This window comes from Sceloporus undulatus, chromosome 8 (assembly GCF_019175285.1).
Source record: "Sceloporus undulatus isolate JIND9_A2432 ecotype Alabama chromosome 8, SceUnd_v1.1, whole genome shotgun sequence".
NCBI classification, from domain to species: domain Eukaryota; kingdom Metazoa; phylum Chordata; class Lepidosauria; order Squamata; family Phrynosomatidae; genus Sceloporus; species Sceloporus undulatus.
In genome coordinates this window covers 39,434,407-39,454,783 of record NC_056529.1, presented here as the reverse complement: position 1 = coordinate 39,454,783, position 20,377 = coordinate 39,434,407, and the positions used below count along the sequence as shown (strand labels likewise).

General features: G+C 43.7%; 2 protein-coding genes across 3 annotated transcripts in view; one reads left to right on the top strand and one right to left on the bottom strand.

The window, feature by feature from the left end:
• CHTF18 (chromosome transmission fidelity factor 18) overlaps window positions 1-13,713 on the bottom strand; it is a 25,799-nt gene extending 12,086 nt beyond the window's left edge. Inside the window, exons 1-18 of one of the 2 annotated variants that reach the window (XM_042438337.1) lie at window positions 13,588-13,713; window positions 12,852-12,968; window positions 11,880-12,158; window positions 11,231-11,369; window positions 10,666-10,858; window positions 9,340-9,429; window positions 8,909-8,961; window positions 8,083-8,236; window positions 7,144-7,356; window positions 6,184-6,281; window positions 5,581-5,704; window positions 4,635-4,780; window positions 4,143-4,236; window positions 3,565-3,663; window positions 3,066-3,196; window positions 2,388-2,556; window positions 1,655-1,879; window positions 1,008-1,157 (exon numbers count right to left, since the gene is read on the bottom strand). In XM_042438337.1, coding sequence (XP_042294271.1) covers window positions 1,008-1,157; window positions 1,655-1,879; window positions 2,388-2,556; window positions 3,066-3,196; window positions 3,565-3,663; window positions 4,143-4,236; window positions 4,635-4,780; window positions 5,581-5,704; window positions 6,184-6,281; window positions 7,144-7,356; window positions 8,083-8,236; window positions 8,909-8,961; window positions 9,340-9,429; window positions 10,666-10,858; window positions 11,231-11,369; window positions 11,880-12,158; window positions 12,852-12,945 — 2,451 coding nt within the window. In that variant the 5' untranslated portion in view covers window positions 12,946-12,968; window positions 13,588-13,713. The remainder of the gene's footprint in view (window positions 1-1,007; window positions 1,158-1,654; window positions 1,880-2,387; window positions 2,557-3,065; window positions 3,197-3,564; window positions 3,664-4,142; window positions 4,237-4,634; window positions 4,781-5,580; window positions 5,705-6,183; window positions 6,282-7,143; window positions 7,357-8,082; window positions 8,237-8,908; window positions 8,962-9,339; window positions 9,430-10,665; window positions 10,859-11,230; window positions 11,370-11,879; window positions 12,159-12,851; window positions 12,969-13,587) is intronic. The other variant, XM_042438338.1, reaches the window with a different exon arrangement.
• A 34-nt stretch (window positions 13,714-13,747) lies between these two features.
• RPUSD1 (RNA pseudouridine synthase domain containing 1) lies at window positions 13,748-20,110 on the top strand. The gene is made up of 6 exons (XM_042438340.1): window positions 13,748-13,838; window positions 14,972-15,166; window positions 15,413-15,536; window positions 16,389-16,491; window positions 16,757-16,858; window positions 17,121-20,110. Exons 2-6 carry the CDS (start codon window positions 14,985-14,987, stop codon window positions 17,516-17,518), a joined length of 909 nt encoding a protein of 302 aa, XP_042294274.1. The 5' UTR covers window positions 13,748-13,838; window positions 14,972-14,984; the 3' UTR covers window positions 17,519-20,110.
• The last annotated feature ends 267 nt before the right edge of the window (window positions 20,111-20,377 follow it).

Sequence of the window (20,377 nt, the reverse complement as noted above, 5' to 3'; positions counted from 1 at the left end):
GGGCGCGGGGAGGAAGGGGCATCGCGTCCCATAGCAATAAATGGGGCATGTGCCCGTAGTGCATGCGCGCTGCTGCGTGCACAAGCCCCTTTAATTTAAATGAGGCTCGAGCATATGCGTTATTTGTTTTATGCAAGGGAGTCCGGAATGGATCCCTTGCGCAAACAAAGGGCGCACTGTATAATATAATATAATGGAATAGGATAACTATGAGTGGGCAACTGTCAGAGGCTAACATAAGCATCTGAGGATACCTTTGAAAACCATCCAGCTCTCTGTAAGAAAAGAATCAGCAACTAACCCAGCTAAAGAGTACTGTATGTCAACACCTGAAGAGTTTCAGGTTGTTTTAATAAAGGGGACATAGGGGTGGGAAGGAAAGTATATCTGTGGGCTTATATTTTGAACTCACAAAATCATCCATGGGGAGAGGCATGTAAATAATAATAATAATAATAATAATAATAATAATAATAATAATAATACCATCTTCCCGCCCTTCCATCGCAGTCTTCCAAGATGCTGCACTCCTGCCAGGGCAGTTTGCATAACTATCCCATCCGTGAACTTCTCATGCAGGAAGGTCGTCCGAGGCAAAGCTCGGACAAAGGGACCAGAATGGGACATGGCCAGCTGTCCAGGGAGGGTGCCATTCCCTCCCTGGGTCAGACAATCCACAAGGGGCAAGCAAAAGCAGATGGACAACTGACATACAAGCGAGGGTGCATTTTTGCACTCAAAGTCATGGAGGTTTCAGCAACTGTCAGCACTGAGGAAAAAATACTCACCCTGGGTATCCTGCCCTGCCATTCCCACAATACCTGCATTTTATTCTATGTTCCTTCTCAAAATGGGTGATAGGATGTGGTGCAACGTATACAATTTCCTGCCACCCAATTAGACCTGATGCTGCTCACACAACAAATTCACCCCAGCTGGTCACCCATTGAAATCCCACCCAAGGGAAAACCTAAGACCTCCATATCCCAACAAGAAAGCTTCCTTACCGGTCTCAGTTTTGGCGAGATGATTTCCAAGAGAAAGCAAAGAGCTTCAAGGACGAGAGACTGGGGCCCAGTGCGGCTGCGTGAATTTGGTGCAATCCCAGATGTCATGGAAGCAACGAGGTTCTGCATCTGGGTCAGTTTTGCCAGGGCCTGGATAAAAAAGAAAAGCAGGCAGAAACCAATGAGCTGTACAGATCTGGAAAATAATCTTATCATCACACTACAGAATGCTAACAGACAATGCAACCTCTGTGAGCAATGTGAGGGGTCAGCTGGGTGAGCAACTCCATGGCTGAAATCCTAGTCCCAGCTAAAGTGGATCCACTGAATTGTTGTAAACTGAGCTAACATCTAAGTAAAGCCAACTGATTCAATAGTCAAAACTAATAATGGGATCTAAGCCCACATGACCACAGTTATATGTAAGTCTTCTTACACAACCATAAACTCAATATGGCTGTTGCTCAGTGGCCCAAAAAAGTATAACCAGGTGTGTAAGGAAACTCAGACTGCTATGTAACATCAACAGGGTTCTAGGCAATGCCTTCAGAAAGCCACTTCAAGCCTCACATGCGGGACCACAAAAGGCGACAACTGATCCTGGACATGGTGCCCCTTCTGATCCATCTTTTCCTCCCAATACCAACCTCTTGTTGGCTGTTGGGATAGACCAGCCTGGGAACATTGGATGCAGCAAAGAGCAGGTGGAAAGAGACTGGGAGGAAAGGCAAATAGCGCATGAGTTGGAAGTTCTGGCCATGGAGGACTCCTTGGTTGACCAGATCAGAGAAGCCCAGCCACTCCAAGGCCAGGCAGATGGTGCCCAAGCTGGAGTCCTTCACCTTCATGTTGAGGAAGTTATCATACAAACCCTGCAAAGGAAAGAGCAATCTAGTTTCCAGCTGACCTCTTTGGTCCAAATATATCTTCCCACAGCAGCCCTGCTCACAGATGTTCTCAGGGGCTGCCCCACCAGAAGAAGCTTTTCAAAGCTGAGAGGTCTACTAAGGTCCACAAGGAGAGGCTTGCATAGAATGGCCAAAACGAAACTTGTCCTTGTGGATAGGAGGTGGAAAAGAGGGTGAATATGACCCTAAGATTGACACAATTTAAACCATAGGGTCATATTCATCCTCTTTTTCACCTCTTTCTACCCATGGAGACAAGCCCCCTTTTGGTCTTTCCTCTTAATGGATCCTCCTGGCTTTAAAAAACTTTAGCCAGAAATATAACTGATGGTGATTTACAGAGTTCAAATCCCCAAAAGAGTCCCTGTCCCCAAGGATCCTACATCGGCCCACCAACTCATTATACCCCAGTGGTTTTTTGTTTGTTTAACTCAATACTGAAACAATGACAACAAAATCCTAGACTGAGTACCTGTCTGAGCTTTTCATGCTCTCCGGAGGATGTGCTGAGATGCAGGATGTGGTGAAAGCGTTGGGCAACTGCATTCATGACCGTTCTGCCAGATGCCGTTCCAAACAGGTCTTCATTTCCACTAGCAAGGAAGTGGGATGGAAGCGAAGGGTCTGTCCCTATCCTTTGCCTTGGGACAGGAGGAAAAGGAAGTATCTGGATAAGAAGAGGGCATATAATACAGGCCACTGGGCACGGTTAGGACAAGCCCAAGGCAAGACAAAGGGAAAAACCATGATGGGAATTGTTCCAGAAGAAAATGGATATGGTGTGGGTGGAAATGGATTGAGGGACGTAGTTCAAGGGGGAACTCCTTCTAAATCAAATATAAATATTAACTAAGTATATATACTGCCCCCAGAAAGAGGTTTAGGGTGATTAGCCCCTTCTGAATGCTCCAGGATTTGTAAGGCTAAGAAGTTCTGGAGACTCTTGTGCAATCTCCAGACAGATGGCCCTTTGGTACCTTCCGTCGGAAGTATTTTGACACAGAGGCTCTTGGAGGATTTGCTTTGATTAAAGGATGCCCCAAAATGTCACTTGGACAGAGTCCGCAGGCGATTAATTTCCCTCCGCTTGGAAAGGATTTACTCAGCTAGATTAAAAAACAATGACACACAACCCTCTTTTTCCTCTCACCTCTGCATCCTTGGGAGCTGGAAGATCTCCTGCCAGATGGAAAAAAGCCCTTTGTTCTGGTCTTTTAAGCCAACCTTGGCAGTCTGCACAGTCCTCACAGTCAGCTCTTTCTTGCCTCGGCTGTACAGGAACTTGGAACAAAAGCACAGACAGATTTGAACCCGTGGGAAGGAACAGAAGGTGTTGGGATTCAAAAAGTTACCCCTTATTCCAGGACTGGGGATAGACATCCAGACTCCGTAGCAGGCACAGAGTGCAGAATATTATTTAAAAATCCTCTCTTGTGCATAAAATAAATATCAAAATAAATGTCAAAAATGGAGTGCATTTTGGGGCATTTAAAAAAAAATCCTGTAAAGGGATCAGGGGTGCAATCCTCCAATGTCTCTTAGGGATTTAAGGTGATCTCCAGTCCCCCATAAATGACCACTCCAACATATAGGGTCTCTCTGTGTGTGTTATTTTGTGGGGATCAGTAAAAGTCCCCTTTGTGACATACCTGCAAGGTATTAATGCAAGAACGAATGTCATTCTCTGTCTTTTCACACAGCGCCATCAGTGCCCCCGTGTCAGCTTTCATGCCTTGCCGGATGGTAATCTGCAACCCCCAAAATTTGAAAATTAGTGGCTGTTGCACTGATAGGTTGCAAGTGTGTTAGCAAAAGTTACTAGTCAAGATGCCTCACCACAGAAAGGAGAAAGAAAGAAAAATATCTTCCTAACTGTTCAAGTGAAAGGCGCACAAGATCAGCAGTATTTACACTTGTGAAATCACCAACTGTGAATGGGCTAAGTCTGAGGTGCCCAAACCTTTCACCTTTGGGAACCTATCCACACATGGACATCACAACCCTCACACCCGACACAGAATATGTTTAAAAATATTTTGTTTATTTAGTGTGTATATTTACATTTGCAAATTCATGTATATTCATATTTTGCTTTTTTAGTGACCTTCCTTCAAGTCCCATCTCAAGCATCTGGAAGGCTATATGATCCCCACCTCTGGATCTACCTGCTCAAAAGATGGTCGGGCACAGCAGGGGAAAAAGTAACTTTTGGGGCATCTGAGCCTACCTCATGCAGCCTCTGGACAAGTCTTGACTGTGATGTTGTGGGAAAGTTGAGAAGAAAAGCCTGTTGCCTCAGAAGCCTCAGAGAAGGGACGTACCTGGAAAAGAAAAGGTTGAAATATATGTAACAAGGCAACATAGAAGCTCTTCCCTGAAGTGAACAAGAAAAAGTGGTCTGGAAGACAATGGGTGCATCTACACTGCAGAAATAATGCAGTTTGACACTACTTTAAGTGATGAAGCTCCATCCTATGGAATCCTGGGATCTGTAGTTTTGCAAGGCGTTTAGCCTTCCCTGCCAAATAATGTCTCATCAAACAACAAATCCAAGGATTTTTTTTTAGCATGGAGCCTTGGCAGTTGAAGTGGTGTCAAACCATATTATTTCCGCAGTGTAGATGCACCCAATGCCATGCCTCAGATTCTTCAGGCACTGTAGTCTCACAAATGCTAAGGCAAGTATCACATTATTTTCTATGGAAGTGAATGTTCTTACTGGTCATTGCAAATGCAGATGATCGGCCGTAGGAGGAGGCCACCCTCCTTCCTCTTCTTTGACCCACTCGCCCTGCCAGTGCTGGGTTCCAATTCAACCGCCCCGGTCTTACGGTTGATGATGCCCAGCAGCACATTGATTGATGCCTGAAGAGCAGAACAGGGCAGTCAGTACAACAGATAGCAAGGGATGCAACACAAAAACCTCTGAGAAGAAAACTAAGAAGAGACCTACAGGCTGAGTCTCCCTTATTATCCAAAATGCTCAGGACCAGCCTTTTGAATTTCAGAGTATTTCGGATTTTGGAAACTGTGCAAATACATAATGAGATACTTTGGAAATGGGACTCAACTGTTTACATGAAATTCATTTATGTTTCGTATATATTTTATGCATATAGCCTTGTGTGTGTATTTATGCACATAGCATTATGTAACTTTATATACAATATTTTTCATAATTTTGGGCATGAAATGAAGTTTGCGTACACTAAATGTGCATGTATGCATGCGTGCACACACACAGAAATAGTTTGAGGTCAAAAACAGAAGACTCATACTGCTGGAGACACAGATCTCTAGTTTTAGTAAATCCCCTCCATAAAAGCAAAATAATTTCTGTATAGTAGAAAGAGTACTGAAAAGCACGTATATACAAGCAGAAAATAGAGAGGAGACAAGCTCCACATGCTATTAGATGGCCAACTGTTTATTCTTTTAAAAAGCCCTACAGTTTTCGTATTATATGGAAGCAGGACTTTTTCAGAGGCAATAACAAAAACCACTGGAGTTGTCAACAAAACGTTTCAAAACGGCTGGACCATAACATATTTTAAAATTAGACACTGTCTTCTAGTCATTTTGAGGGTCTGGTGCAGCCCAAGCAGAGATATAAGGCCAGTAAAATGGCTGCTGGACCACGTAAAAAAGCGGAGAGAGTCCCTTACTGTTGGGGCGCCGTCAATCTCGTCGATGATCAGGCAGTTGGGCTTCTCATTGGCTCCCAGGACGGACTTCATTTGGGTGGCGGCCTCGATCCGCGTTTTGAAGACTTCCGGGCTGCGGTCATCGCTGAAAGAAAAATCCAGGGCTAAGAAGAGGGAGAGTGGGGAAGCTTCCTGGAACGTTGCATTGCGTTTACATCTACACTGTCGAAATGATGCAGTTTGACACCACTTTCAGTGCTGTCGCTCCATTCTATGGGATCCTGGAATTTGTCGTTTGACCAGGTCTTTAGCTTTCTCTGCCGAAGAGCATTGAACTATGGCTCAGGAGATCAAGGTTCAAATCCCTGCTTGGCCATGGAAAGTCCCATTCTCTCAGCCTCAGAGGAAAGCCTCCGAAGAAATCTCGCCAAAGAAAACGCCATGATAAGGTTGCTTTAAGTCAGAAGTGATTTGAAGGCACACAAAACACCCTCCTGATAGATCACTTAGTGTATCACATTTACTATATTTCACACACATAACCATAGTTTACCTTAATTTCTCAAATAAAGCGAACAACCTTTCTCCCCCTAAAAGTCCAGCCCTAGGAAAGGAGCAGCTCACCTGGCGTTCATCTCCACGGCATTATAGCCGGCATGCTTCACGATAACATGGGCCAAGGTGGTCTTTCCCAGGCCAGGTGGGCCACACAGAAGGGCAACCTGCAGGCCAGAGAAAGAGGAGAGAGGGCTGACCAGATGGCCAAAATCCAGGGCACTTCAGAGGCTGCAAAAAGAGGAAAGGGGACCACACTTTTGCTACCCCAGTGAAGAAATAAATCCCACAAACTTGAGTATCAGTTTACAGTTGGCCCTCTACATCTGTGGCTTTGACTTTTACGGATCTGATTATTTGTGGGGTTTTATTTTATTTTAATTAACGTTTATTGATTAAAAAGACATACAGTATAAAAGATACAACATAAACAAATACATATACAGTAAACCCGTATCTATAAACAAGATACATACATTAATATCTAAAAAAAGACACACGTCAAAGTCAGTAACAAAAGCAATAAAACTACACAATCAAATCTCCCGAACATCTTATATTAATACATAGCAATTCTTTACCTGTTTTCTATTCTGTCCATTCAACCTTTCGCCTTCTCCAATCTCACACCATTACCTTTCCTTACGAACTTTAAAAATATATTTTTCTTCTCTTGAACCTCATCATTAAACTTTACCTTCTTTACTCATAAACTTTTGATTTGTGGTTTTGATTAATATGTTCTCTCTGGGAATCTCTAGGTCCTCCAGTGCAACTCTGCCAGAAGTTGACCATAGAGCTGTGCAGGAGAACCTAGAAATTCCTAGAGAAAACACTTCTCTAGGCGTTTGTAGGTCCTCCAGCATGATTCTATGACCAGCTTCTGGCAGATGTTGTATTGTTCTTGAAGACTGTAAGTCGCTTGGAGTCCCAGTTTTGGAGGAAAAGCAGGATAATTACAATAATAATACATTGTGGATAGTAAAAATGTATAACAGCCTTGGTCGTTCTGACCGTCTCTCCCCTCACCTTGTGTTTGGGCCGGTTGTGTTGGTCCAGCTCAGCATCCAGAGCATCCTCCGTCACTTGGGCCTTGGTCTTCCATTTGCTCGGTTGATCTTTGAATTGCCGGAAGGCTGAGTGGCCATCGGCGCTCAGGTTGGCCTTCTTCAGGGGCTTCTCCCTCCCAAAGACAACCACGTCCCACAACTTCAGCCACTTCAAGAGGCAGCGATTCGTGTACTGAAAGTGGAGCAGACATTGATCAGGTTTTTAAAAACACTCACCCATCTGCACAACATCAGATACAGGGATAGAAACTGCTCTGCAAAAAGACAAGGGGGATTGCAAGATTTAGACTGGGTTAATAGAACCCTCTTGCTTTTTTAAGAAGTGCATGCAGGTGTTGAAAACAATGTGGATCATTTCTGAAGGCTGCTGCCACACTGCGTAATTCATGTAGTTTGACACTGGATTAACTGTCATGGCTCCATCCTATGGAAATGTTTATGAAGCACTTAAAATGACTGTTTGAAGACTAAGGGTGCATCAACACTGTAGAAATAATTTTGTTTGGCACCACTTTTACTGCCATGGCTTCATTCTTCAGAATCCTGGGATTTGTGGTTTTACAAGGTCTTTAGCCTTCTCTGCCAAAGAGTGCTGGTCCCTCAGAAAACTACAAATCCTAGGATTCGATAAGATGGGGCTTCACCAAATTATTATCATTTATATAGTGCCATCAATGTACACTTAAGCTATGGCCATCCGATAAAACCTCATGTTCCTCCATCCCTGCTTTTGAAATGTCAGAGGTCACTCCAACAAGCTTGAGCTTTTCTTGACCGTCATAAGGACCAGAAACCTTCACTAGAGTTCCCTATAAATGTCTTGTCTTCAATAGCAATGGCTGCTTGTTGTATGACAGGCAGAAAGATGCATCCATCAGCTCCCAGGAGAGATTCTCACATCATCACTGAGCAATTCCAGGTAGTGCCTGGGAGTGAACCGGTCAACCCAAAGGGAATGCTGAGTTGACCCATCCTCTTCCGATTCACCATTTAGTTCTTCTTCGTCCTTGGAAGCTACAGTCTCCATTGAGGGATCTTCATCATCAAGGCAGCTGCAAGAAGCAAGGTTGAAGAGCTGAGTGTGAATCCTGCCTATTATATTCAGTGGAGAAGCAAACTTTGGTGGAACCAGCACCAGTAGGGCTATGAACCCACTCCAGGCTTTAGCTGAGACTCACAACTAAGGTGATGAATTTTTTAAAAAATTAAAAACTTTTATTAACAAACAATTCTAAAAGCATAACACTACATTTGTGGCTTGTTGCTGCGTGCCTTCAAGTTTTTTCTGACTTACGGCAATGCTAAGGGGAACCTATCAAGGGGTTTTCTTGGCGAGATTTGTTCCAAGGGGAATTTGCCATTGACTTTCCCTGAGGCTGACAGAGCAGAACACAAAAGCTGTTTATGTTTCGTATACACACATCCTGAAGGTAATTTTATACACAATATTTTAAAAATAATTTTGTGCATGAAACGAAGTTTGGGTACACTGAACCATCAGGAAACAAAAGTGTCACTATCTCAGTCACTGAGATGCTTTTGGAGTATTTCGGATTTTGGAATCCCAGATAAGGGAGACTCAGTTAAGTATTTAACAAGCTAAGGGGATGAATCTTGTGCCCCAATTTGATTCATCAGACAGCTCTGAACCTCCTATAGGTTTGATCATATAGGAGGCTTGCCCTAAATCCTAAAAAATCCCTTGGAAGACTTGCTGGACCCACCTGTTCAGAATCTCTGTCAGCAGCTTTGTAGATTCGAGCATCTGCTTCCGGCGCTGAAAATAAAATAAAAAGTTAAATCCAAGAGCAATACGGATTCACAAGACGTGGTGGCGTTTGAGGAGAGAAGGAGACTTAGGCTGGAGGAGAGATGATCGATACCATGGCCATCTTCAAGTGTCACTCCATGTAGAAGAGGAGTGGCTGAATTTTCAGCTGCCCCACCACAGGACCCAAACCACTGGATTCAAAGGACGAGGAAAGGAGATTCGGTATTTCAACTCTATTTTAACTTTTATATGATCTGCGTATGTTTTCATGTTCACAAGTGGTCTTGAATCCCAAGGCTGGAAAGAATGCAGGATAAATAATAGTAACAACAACAATACAGGCAAGGCATAAAGCAAGGATAGGGTGGGGTGAGAAGACAATACCTCTTCAGCAACTTGTTCCTTTAGATAGGAGAAGGGAACTCCCAGGAGATGAAGGGGTCTTCTTTCATTTTGTCTAATGGACCTGGAAAGCTGGAGAGAAACCAGATGGGTCTTCATATAAATCAGGGGTGGGCAACTATGGAAAGCTAGGGGCCTGAATTAGGCTCCCCTAGAGATCTTGGAGGGCTCCACCCACCCCCTCACTGCAACCACATTATTATTATTGTTGTTGTTGTTGTTTATTTCTATAGCGCTGTAAATGTACACAGCACTTTACATACAAATAATCAAATCAATAAAAATATAAAACCTGCCAATGGCGTACAATCCACAAATTAGTTTTAAAAAGCAGACAACAATTAGCATCAACATCCACTATCTAATCAAATATTAGATAAATATTCATACAATGCCTGGGAACGCTTCCATGAACAGGGGGGTCTTCAACTCAGATTTAAAACCACTCTCACGAAATTTTTTTTTTGCCCCAAGATGTCTCCAAACATTCACTTGTTCTCCAAATCAAAGCTTTTCCAGGGGCTACATTAGCACAGTTCACTCCCCAACCCCCCCCCAAAAAAAACATGGTGGAAATGTTTTCCCTTCCACTAGATGTTTTCAAAAACTTTTTAATTTGAAACTCTTGGGTGGGGGGTCCCCAAACATGGTGGGCATCCTTGCCATACTTCTTATAGGTCAGTTTTGATGGGTTAGGGATCAGGGCACTGTCCCAAAGTGGGACTGGTTGCAAAGTAGAACCCATTATTATTATTATTATTATTATTATTATTATTATTATTATTATTATTTTGGCCTGCAGATGCAAGACTGAACATTAAATGGCACTGAGTAGATTGAGAGAAACTGAAAAACAACATCAGTGGTTGAAAAAGTAAACAGGGATCGAAAGGGTGGTACATGGCTATATCTGTCGAAACAGTGGAACGTCAAAAACTGAGTTGTCAAAGGGGTGGTTTGACTTCTGTTGCCCCCATCACTGCTTCTGAATCCACCCCCAAATTCCTCAGAATTGCAGGAATTTGGCTGTATTTCAGTTGTTTCCTAGAATCAGAAGTAACGCTAAATCATTTCTAGGTGTATCAAAAAGGGGAGGATGCCTGTAGTTTTGTTTTTTAACCCCAGGGATGCAATGCATGCAACCTGTGAGTTGCATTTTTCTCCTTCGTTACACAAACACATCCAGGTCTTCGTTCCGGTCTTAGTAGAAAATAATAAAATGCTTTTCCCTCCCTAGGAGGTTCAGCAAAAGAGGGAGGACATCGCAAGCTCTTCAAAGAGCTCAGCCTCTTGTTCCAAGCGTCGTACCTCCGTCCCCATACTGTCCTCCTTCACCACCATAAAGACTCGGGTGCCGTTGGTCGAAGTCACGTTGATATAGTCCTCCAGAATGGGCGGGCGCCTCAAAACTTTCTTGGAGTCCCCTTCTTCTGGGGGTGTAATGCGCAAGGGGAACATGCCATTCAGTCCCATGACATCTGGGATCTCGGAGCTTGGAGTCCTGCACAACACAACCCAAGAAAGGAGTATAGCTTTCAGTCAAATTAGATAATTTAGTCAAATTAGATAATTGGTAAAGCTTTGACAAGGCACCAACCCAGCCAGAAGGCACCCAGTAACTTTTGCAGAATACCTTGGAACAGGGCAGAGAAAAGAACTCCCTTTTATTGTTCTTTCTGGGGTCTTTCCTTCTTTAGTATTTCCAGTAGAAGTGAGTCAGATCTCATGGACAGGTATCTATTCTTTCCAAGAGTTTTGATAAAATTTATAACCCTCAAGGTTCCTGTCATGACAAACTCATTTTAAAGCTTGCACAATATATTGTTTTAGCCCAACAGCATCTATCTCCCTCTGGTTTTCCCAGATGGCTCACCTTGCATCCCGGGGGTCTCTGGGAGAAAGAGGTGGAGAGAGCGCACCCTCCAGCGCATCTTTAAACCCCTTTCCATCCTCTAGTCCGAAGTCCAGCTTCTTCATAGCTTCAAGTCGCCTCCGCCGCTTTGGCTTTGGAGCTTCGGGAAGAAGAAGACAGCTTTGACAATGGTGCAACCTGCTGAGCTTCAATGGCCAAAGTAGGCAGACTGAACGCTCAAGAATAAACCACTTTATCCTTTTAGCCACTGTGTTACTGCACCTTTTCTTGTTGTAAATCACTCTCAGTTAATAGTAATAACGAAAATAAAATATATATAGGTATAACAAGAACATACAGGTTGAACCTCTTTTGTCCGAAATGCTTGGGACCAGAAGTGTTTTTAAAGAATATGTTTATTTTCACACACACACAATCAGACATTTTGAGAGATGGAAGCGAAGTCTAAACAAAAAATTCATTTATGCTTTATAGACACCTTATGGGCATAGCCCGACGGTCATTTTTATACAATATTATGAACAACTTTTGCCTTTTAGTACCCAGTTTTATAATTGAGCAAACTAACATCCACTTCAAGCCAGCCACCGCCACATGTAAAAAAAATAAAAACAACTCACAATACATTATATACAAGCCACAAACTTACTCTGGCCGATGTCAGGCTCCTCGATAAGCGGCTCTGGGAGACCATTTGCTGCTTTTGCGAATGCCGGGAGGCATCCTGGGTTTTCGTGATTTGCCTTGGCATTGTCGAGGGTCTCCTCTGAGGAAATCTGGTCTTGAGGTGCTTTTTCTGGGCACGGCTGGCAACTTACAACAACGGGCTCCTTAGCCAAATCCCCAGCACACAGGGCTTCTTCGAAAGTCCGCTTTCGGCTCCGGAACTTGCAGACTTTGCGAGATGGAGCTTGAGATGCTTCCTCTGCTGGAAAATAAGAAATTGGGTCAAAATTTAAGAGTGTAAATGTCTAGGCAAATGCAAAAATATCATGCGTACTAATGGTATGATGAAAGGAAGTGACTCTGGGGCTGCATACGCACTGCAGAGTTAATGCAGCCTGACACCACTTTAACTGCAACAGCTCAATGCTATGGGGTTTTGAGACTGGAAGTTTTGCGAGACCTTCTCCATGCTCTTGCCTAAGAAACCCCCCTGAAATTCATGGGTTGATTTGAAGTCACTTGTGAGCCTCAATACCCCAAAGGCACCTGATCGTGTCTGATCCTGGAAGCTAGGCAGGGTCAGCCCTGTTTAGTCCTTGGATGGGAGACCAACAATGAATATTCAGGTGCTATAGTGTTTCAAAGGAAGAAGCTGGCAAAATCATTTCTGAGTCTCCCTTGCTTAAGAAAACTCTCTGAAATTCATGGGGTCTCCATACCTTGACAGGTGACTTGTAAGCACAGACACACACACACACAATACATATATACTCTGTGTGTGTGTGTGTGTGTGTGTGTGTATATGGAGCTTTGAAAGCTCTTCTCTTCCCACTCCTTTTCTATCTGGACATGCTGGATGCAAATAAAGCCAGATGGAGCCTCTCCTGTCAAAATGCAAGAGGCCCCCATTTGCAAAGGTTCTTTCTTCCAGGTCCAGCCTTGGAGTCCTCCTCACCTTCCAGCTCAGCCAGGACTTCCAGCTCATCTGCAAACTGCTCCTCAAATTCATCTTCAATGCCATACAGTTCTGCCTCATAATCTTCTTCCATATAAAAGCCAACTTCTGCACTCTCTTTTGCAATGGGAAAGAGAAAGAGAGAAATTGGAAAACCAGCAAGAGAGAAAGAAGGGAGCCATGCAACTCTGCAGCCCTTTGGGCTTTATTCTTTGATGCAAGCAAACAACACACAACTTCCCAAAAGTAGGATCAGAGACCCCTCTGCAGGTTGCAGTGGGCTACAACTGTACCCTCAGGAGCAGCACCAAAAAGTAATGGACAATAATAATAACAACAACAGCAAACCCCCAATGAACCCAAAATGCACCAAAAACAATGCACTCAAAATAATGCAGGAAAAAGATGCACCAAAAGCAATGGACAAATATACCCAAATGGTAAAGTCCCCCCCATGCAAAAGTTTTTACCCCCAAATGCACAAAAAGTTACATGAAACACAAGGCACAAAAAATGCACCCAAAAAGTAATGCACGCCCCCGAAATGCACAAAATGCAACCATAAAGTAAACCCCTCTCCAAAAAATGCACAAAAGCCGCACCAAAAAAACCCCCAATACACAAAATGCACCCAAAAAGTGCAATGTAGCCCCCTCCAAAATGCATAAAGCTTGCACCAAAAACAATGCACCCAAAACTGCACCCCCCAAAATAATGGACTTAGGGAAGCCTTTACCTGCTGAATATGTCTTTATTTTTGCAAACCAGCGCGCGCTTTGCAAAAGGAGGAGGAGGTGCTGGGCTTTGCATTTCCGGGTGAACGGTTTATGCCCCGCCCTAAATGCCCGGGACGAAGGCTCTGATTGGCTGCTGGCCTCCCTTCTTGCACAGGGATCCCTCTCTGCAAAGGCTTGCAGCTTTGCAATGTAGCTCTGCTGGTGCAAGCCCTTGCCCTTCCTCCTTGCTCCTTTGCCAAAGTCTGCCCAGGTCTGTCTGGGGCAAGCATGGGGAGGCCAGGATGGGAGTGTCCATGCATGCATGCCTTGCATGGATTGACTGTTCCAATTTTGACAGCCAGGAGGCTTCCTGACCCCCTTATGGGGCTGGCTACTGTGAGCATGCATTGATGGATTGCAATTTGCATTGCATTGGAAGGCATTTATAGCCCACCTTTCTTCCAAAACTGGAGTTGGCATTTTGACAGCCAGAAATAGGGCTGGCTAGTGTGAGCATGCATTGCTTCATGGCACTGCCTTTACAGCCCACCTTTCCTCCAAGATGGGAGTTGACATTTTGACAGCCAGAAATAAGGCTGGCTAGTGTGAGCATGCATTGATTCACTGCATAGCATTGCATTGGATTTATAGCCCACCTTTCTTCCAAAATGGGAGTTGCCATTTTGACAGCCAGAAGGCTTCCTGACCTCTTATAGGGCTGGCCAGTGTCCCCTGTTATATGGAGTGTCCTTTATCTGAGGGTTGGAAAGCTTTTCCTTTTCTGTAGACTAAAGGATATGCCCCCAAAAACTAATACAGGTTGAGTTGCCCTTATCTAGAATTCTAAAATATTCCGAAAACCAAAACTGTTTTTCATGAGCGGCTGAATTTTGTGTTTAGACTTGGGTCCCATCTTCAAGATAGCTCATTATGTAGATGCAAATATTCCAAAATCCTAAAATTCTATGACTGATCAGGGATTCGAACCCTGATCTCCAGAGTCTTAGTGGGATGCCCAATCTACTATGCTGCGCTTGTTATATGTTTGTCGTATGCCTTCAAGTCGTTTCCGACTTAAGGCAAAACTATCCTGGGATTTTCCTGGCAAGATTTGTTCAGAAGAGGTTTGCCTTTGCCTTTCCTCTCAGGCTGAGAGAGTGTGATGTGGGTTTCATGGCCGACCTGGGAATCGAACCTTGGTCTCCAGAGTCATAGCCCAGTGCTCAAACCACTACTCTGTTTAAACCACTATACTGCCAATGAGCATGAGAAGAGTACTTAGGTTTTCCCATTGCAAAACCCAACTTCTTGCATGTTTTTTGGATAAGCTGGAAAAGTTCCTAGGTTTTGGAAGAGCTGTCATTTTTGGAACTAAGAATCGGATGCCTCCATTCTCCCCAAAAGGGTCCCCACCGTGATGGAGCCGGTGAGCATTGACAACCTGTCTATTCTGTACCAAAGCACGGACTTCATTGTGGTCAACAAACACTGGGACGTTCGAATCGACAGCAAGATGTGGTATGAAAAACTGACCCTGCAAAGCCAACTGAAGTACCGGTTCCCTGAACTCGCTGACCCAGACACGTACTATGGCTTTCGGTGAGTGATTTTGGAAAGATTTCTTTGGATAGATGTGTTCATATTTACCATGATTGTTAATTGTATTTTAACTTCAGTGCAGTATTTTTGTGGTTAGTACTACGGGGTTGAGTCTCCCTTATCCAAATAGCTTGGGACCAGAAGTGTTTGGGATTTCAGGTATTTTTTGGATTTTGGAATTCCAGACTATGGAGAGGATAAACCGTTGGACATGTCTCACACAAGTAACGTCTCTTGATCTCCTAGGTTTTGCCACCAGTTGGATTTTTCCACCAGTGGAGCCCTGTGTGTGGCTCTCAACAAAGCGGCTGCTGGCAGCGCATACAAGTGTTTCAAGGAGCGGATGGTGACCAAAGCCTACCTTGCACTGGTAAGTGTCCATATTTCTTCTTCTTCTTCTTCTCAGACTACAGGGTAAGAGGTTCCACCAAAATATTAGGAAGAACTTCCTGACGGTAAGAGCTGTCCAACAGTTGAATATGCTGCCTTGGATTGTGGTGGAGTCTCCTTCTTTGGAGACATTTCAACAGAGACTGAATGGCCATCTATCATGAGTGCTTTGTTTGTGTTTTTCTGCATGGCCGTAGGGGATTGGATTGAATGTCCCCTTGAGGTCTCTTCCAGCCCTAGGATTCACATGATTGTGGTTTGCTTCTAGTCCTTAATCAGTTTAAAGGCTGTAGACCGTTCTGTATGTCAAGAAAGAAGTAGACTGGGGGGGGGGGAACATCTAGCCCATGCACCACAAGTGGCCCCCATGGTTTTCGTAGTCTTCTCTACCAAAGCATTGCTAGTAAAGTTGGTGAGCCCTGAGTCCATGCCAGGTTTTGACTCTCTTTCAACTACAGTTGACCCTCTTATCCATGGATTCTGTACCCACAGATTCAGACATCCAGGGCTTGAAAATATGTATTTAAAAAAACTTGAAACATCAAACCTTGATTTTGCTATTTTATATATGGGATACCATATGTGCAGTGGGCCCTTGTGGTTTGATTGCAGGACACACATACACACTCACCTACACCAACTGTGGATAACAAAATCTGTGGATGCTCAAGTCCCCTTCAATCCAATGGCATAACAAAATGGTGTCCCTTATATAAAATGGAAAAATAAAGGTTTGCTATTTGGAATTTATGCTTTATCTGGAAAACTGAGGCTGGTGTTTTTGTGCTGCGTCACAGAGGAAACTGCTGTGTAATGTGTCCTTTTTTGGCAGGTGAGGGGCCAAGTTCAAGAGGCAAATATGACAATCTGCTATGCCATTGGGAAGAACACGACAGAGGGCCTGACACACATGATGTGCATTGAAGGGACAGAAGGTAGGATACCTTTCCCGTTCTTTTGTGATCCTCGCACTGATGCCTGCAAACATAAATGAAACAAAATGCACATTAAATAAAGATGAGATCAGTCCTCTGGGGTTCACAGGGATTTACTTTGTGCCAACTACTGATTTATTTTGTGCCAAACAAGTGTGTCTTAGTGACCTGCATGCAAAATTCTTTGTGTGCTTTGGGGTGGAAATGCTAAATAAACATGGCATGTGGTTGTTATACATGATAACTGTTCTTAATTTTTGAACAGGTTGCGAAAACCCCAAACCTTGCCAGTCAGAGCTAATGGTACTGGAGCATGGGCTATATAGTGGCGACCCGGTGACAAAAGTTCTTCTGCAGCCACTTACAGGTAAAGACTCTTCCTCTATATTTACTACTATAATGTTGAGTCTCCTTTATCCAGAATTCCCAAATCCAGAATATTCCAAAAACAATAACAACTAAAGCACCCCTGAAAGACCTGCCACGATAGAGGGTCTGACACTCTTGGTAGCATCTAATACCACTGTTGAGCAGCTTTTACAGAGAAGAAGTTTTTCCTAATGTTTTGGTGGAATTTCTTTATTTGTAATATGGATGTTTTCTTTTGGTTCTGCTCTCTGTTCCCTTAGGAAGAACCCACCAGCTCCGTGTCCACTGCAGTGCCATTGGGCACCCCATTGTGGGTGACTTTACCTACAGCTTCAAGAAAGACAGCAGCCCTTACCGGATGATGCTTCACGCCTACTACTTGCGGATCCCAACCAGCAGAGAGCTGATCGAGGTGAGCGCGCCGGATCCCTTCGTCACCACCTTGGACAGCAACTGGGTGCCACAGCAGACCATGCGCCAACTGGATGAGCTGATCCAAGATTTGAAATTGAAGAGCATCCGGACAGCAGAGAAGGGGCAGCAGGAAGATGCCCTCAGTAGCCCAGATCCTGAAATCCCGCAGGAGACCAAAAGCCCAGAGATGGAGGAGCGAGAAACCAAGTGCGAGGAGTGGTTGGCAGAGTGGGCATTGGATTAGTGACTGTGAAAACCAACCGACCTTCTGCCCATTTTGACCACCTGGCAGACTCCTCTCTCAAAAGTGTTCAAACCTGTCTTACCTTGGCTCTCGTCATTCCTCAGAAACATCTCTCCGAGGCTGAGATTTGACTACCTAGGCCAGACAGTTTTTAATGTTGTGTCTTCACCCTGGCATGTTTTAGTCACATAAAGTCCCATGCCATGAGTAGAATCATAGAATCATAGAGTTGGAAGAGACTGCAAGGGCCATCCAGTCCAACCCCCTGCCATGCAGTAGTTGGCACAAAGACGTTGGATTGACAGACCTGGGCGCTATCTGCACTGACATCAAGACAATCTTTGGAGAAATTGGAAGGAAAATGGCAGCCTGGAGTGATCTGCTGAATCTTTTTCCTATTCATTCCTGGGCTACATTTTCCTGTTTGGAAGTTAGAAAAGTCTACAAAGGCTGCATCCATACTGCAGAAAGAACCCAGTTGGACACCACTTCTAACTGCCATGGCTCAGTGCTGTGGGATTCTGAGCATTTTGAGAGATGTTTGGCCTTCTGGGTCAGAGAGCTCTGGTGCCTCAACAAATTGAATCCCAGGATTCCATAGCATTGAGCCACAGTAGTTAAAGTGATGTCAGCCTGGATTATTTCTGGAGTGCAGATGCAGTCTGTGAGTTGTGTGAAAGATGTGTAAGAGACAAAGGTCACTGAAGCAGAGGAGAAATGAAAGAAAGATCTATTTTATTTTATTTTCATGGTCTTTCCCTGGTCCTTTCCCTGACTAACCTTGGCCTTCACTTGCCTTTTGAAAACACTTGCCAATTTTAAATCTATTTTAAATCTGTTTTTTTTTCACCTTAAAGGGAAGTTTGAAAAGCCCAGCTTTTATCAGTCCTGCAACAGCATCTGCTGCAGATATTGTTGATCATATTGAGATTGTTTTTATTATTAGTGCATTTTTATTGCAGTTCCCCAACATGCATGGTTCAAAAATATCATCTTCAGAAACTAATATCTGTTCATATCATTTTAAAATGATGTGGGGATGCTGTGATTCTCCCAATGGTCTTGGGACTCCAACTCCCATCACTCTCAGCAGACATGAACTATAGCAGTGGCTCCCAAACTGTGGTCCTCCAGATATTTTGGACTTCAGCTCCCAAGATTCCTGAGTTAGCCAAGCTGGCTGTGGCATCTGGGAGCTGAAGTCCAAAATACCAGGAGGACCAATACCTTGGGAACCACTGCCCTATAGTAATAGATGATGGAAGTTGGAGTCTAAACCCCTGGAAAGCCACAGGTTTCTCATGCCTGTTTCTAAACTGACATGTGCCAAACCAAATGTTAAGGCAATCTCCTATTGTTCTGCTGCATTAATTTTAGTTTTGTGTTCTTTGGTTCCTAGAGATCCATAAGAGGTCACAAGACGTATAATTTCCCATTTTGGCATAGAAAACATTATATATTTTGGCATCAAAACCATGGTGCCCCTTTTAGGCTTCATCTATTTATTTTTAAGTAAGAAGCCATGGCGGCCGTTGACTTCCACGACAGCGAGGTGATCGGCTTTGAGTTTTAGCCTGAAATGTAATGGAGCTATCTAAAAGTGCTGAACTGTATTGCTAGGATGGGTTTTGTACCTTTAACATTTGGACTAAAACTCAGAACGGATTCACCATCCCACTGAAACTGGAACTACCAGCTGCCCTGACAATAAGTATATCTAGTCCTCATGGTTCAAAGAGGGGATTGAAATGTGCCTTAAAGGAGGTTCTGGGACTTGCACATGGGACTCCTGCCTTGCATGCAGATCCTGTCCCCTTGCTTCTGCATGTCTCTTTCTAGTCCTCACCATACCCCTACCCTTGTGGAAACCTCCTGAGTCTTTGCAAAAAAAAATAATTGCACCGAGGTGTAGAGTAGGCCATGAGTACTTTTGCAAACATGTCTTGCACGTAGCCTTCGTGTCGATCACAAAACTTGCAGGTTGCATTTTGTCCGTATTTTCAAAGCAGACCCCGTGCCTAAACTGCACACTACCTTTATAGTTGATGTTGGAGGACTGAATGCCTCTTGCCACTAAGGGGTGCTCTTCACATTGGAAGTGGGCCCTATGTGAACACTGCCTTGTTGGAACGTCAAAATAATTGTGTCTTTAAAGGTGTGCAAAGGAAGACCCAGTTTTCTTTTTTCATGTGTTTTGCAAAAACAAAGTTGGGTATCCTTTGTTTGAAATGCTCGGGACCAGAAGTGTTTTGGATTTTGAATTTCTTTTCCAAATTTTGGAATACAGTCAGCCCTCCATGTTTGCAACTTTGAGTATTTGTGGATTTGATTATTCATGGATGTGATTAATATGTCTTCTCCAGGAATCTTTGGGTCTTCCAGCATGGCTCTATGGCCAAAGGTTGCACTGGAGGACCTAGATATTCCTAGAGAGAGCACTTACACTGGAGGATATTTTTTTTAAAGTATTGGAATATTTGTATATACATACTGAGATATCTTAGAAATGGGATCCGAGTCTAAACATGAAATTAATTTATCATTCATATACAGCTTATACATAAAGCCTGAAGGTAATTTTAATACACAATATTTTAAATAGTTTTGTGCATGAAACAAAGTTTGTGTACATTGAACCATCAGAAAGCAAAGGCGTCACTCTCACAGCCACCCATTAAAAAAGTTTTGGATTTTGGGATAATGGATCCTCAGCTTTGTACAACAAAGAAAGAAAAAGACAATTGTGAAAAAGGAGAGGAAAAGGAAATTATAATTGTCAGGTCAGAGTGAGGTTAATAGGAAGCAATCATAAATGAATGTGGTCCCTATGTCCAAACCAAGCATCCAAATGGAAATGAT

Excerpts from the sequence above, each read along its gene's own strand:
- RPUSD1 (XM_042438340.1), top strand. The coding sequence starts at position 14,985 with ATGGAGCCGGTGAGCATTGACAACCTGTCTATTCTGTACCAAAGCACG. Across the intron at positions 16,492-16,756 it reads GTGCATTGAAGGGACAGAAG|GTTGCGAAAACCCCAAACCT; the intron begins GTAGGATACCTT and ends ATTTTTGAACAG. Across the intron at positions 16,859-17,120 it reads TCTTCTGCAGCCACTTACAG|GAAGAACCCACCAGCTCCGT; the intron begins GTAAAGACTCTT and ends CTGTTCCCTTAG.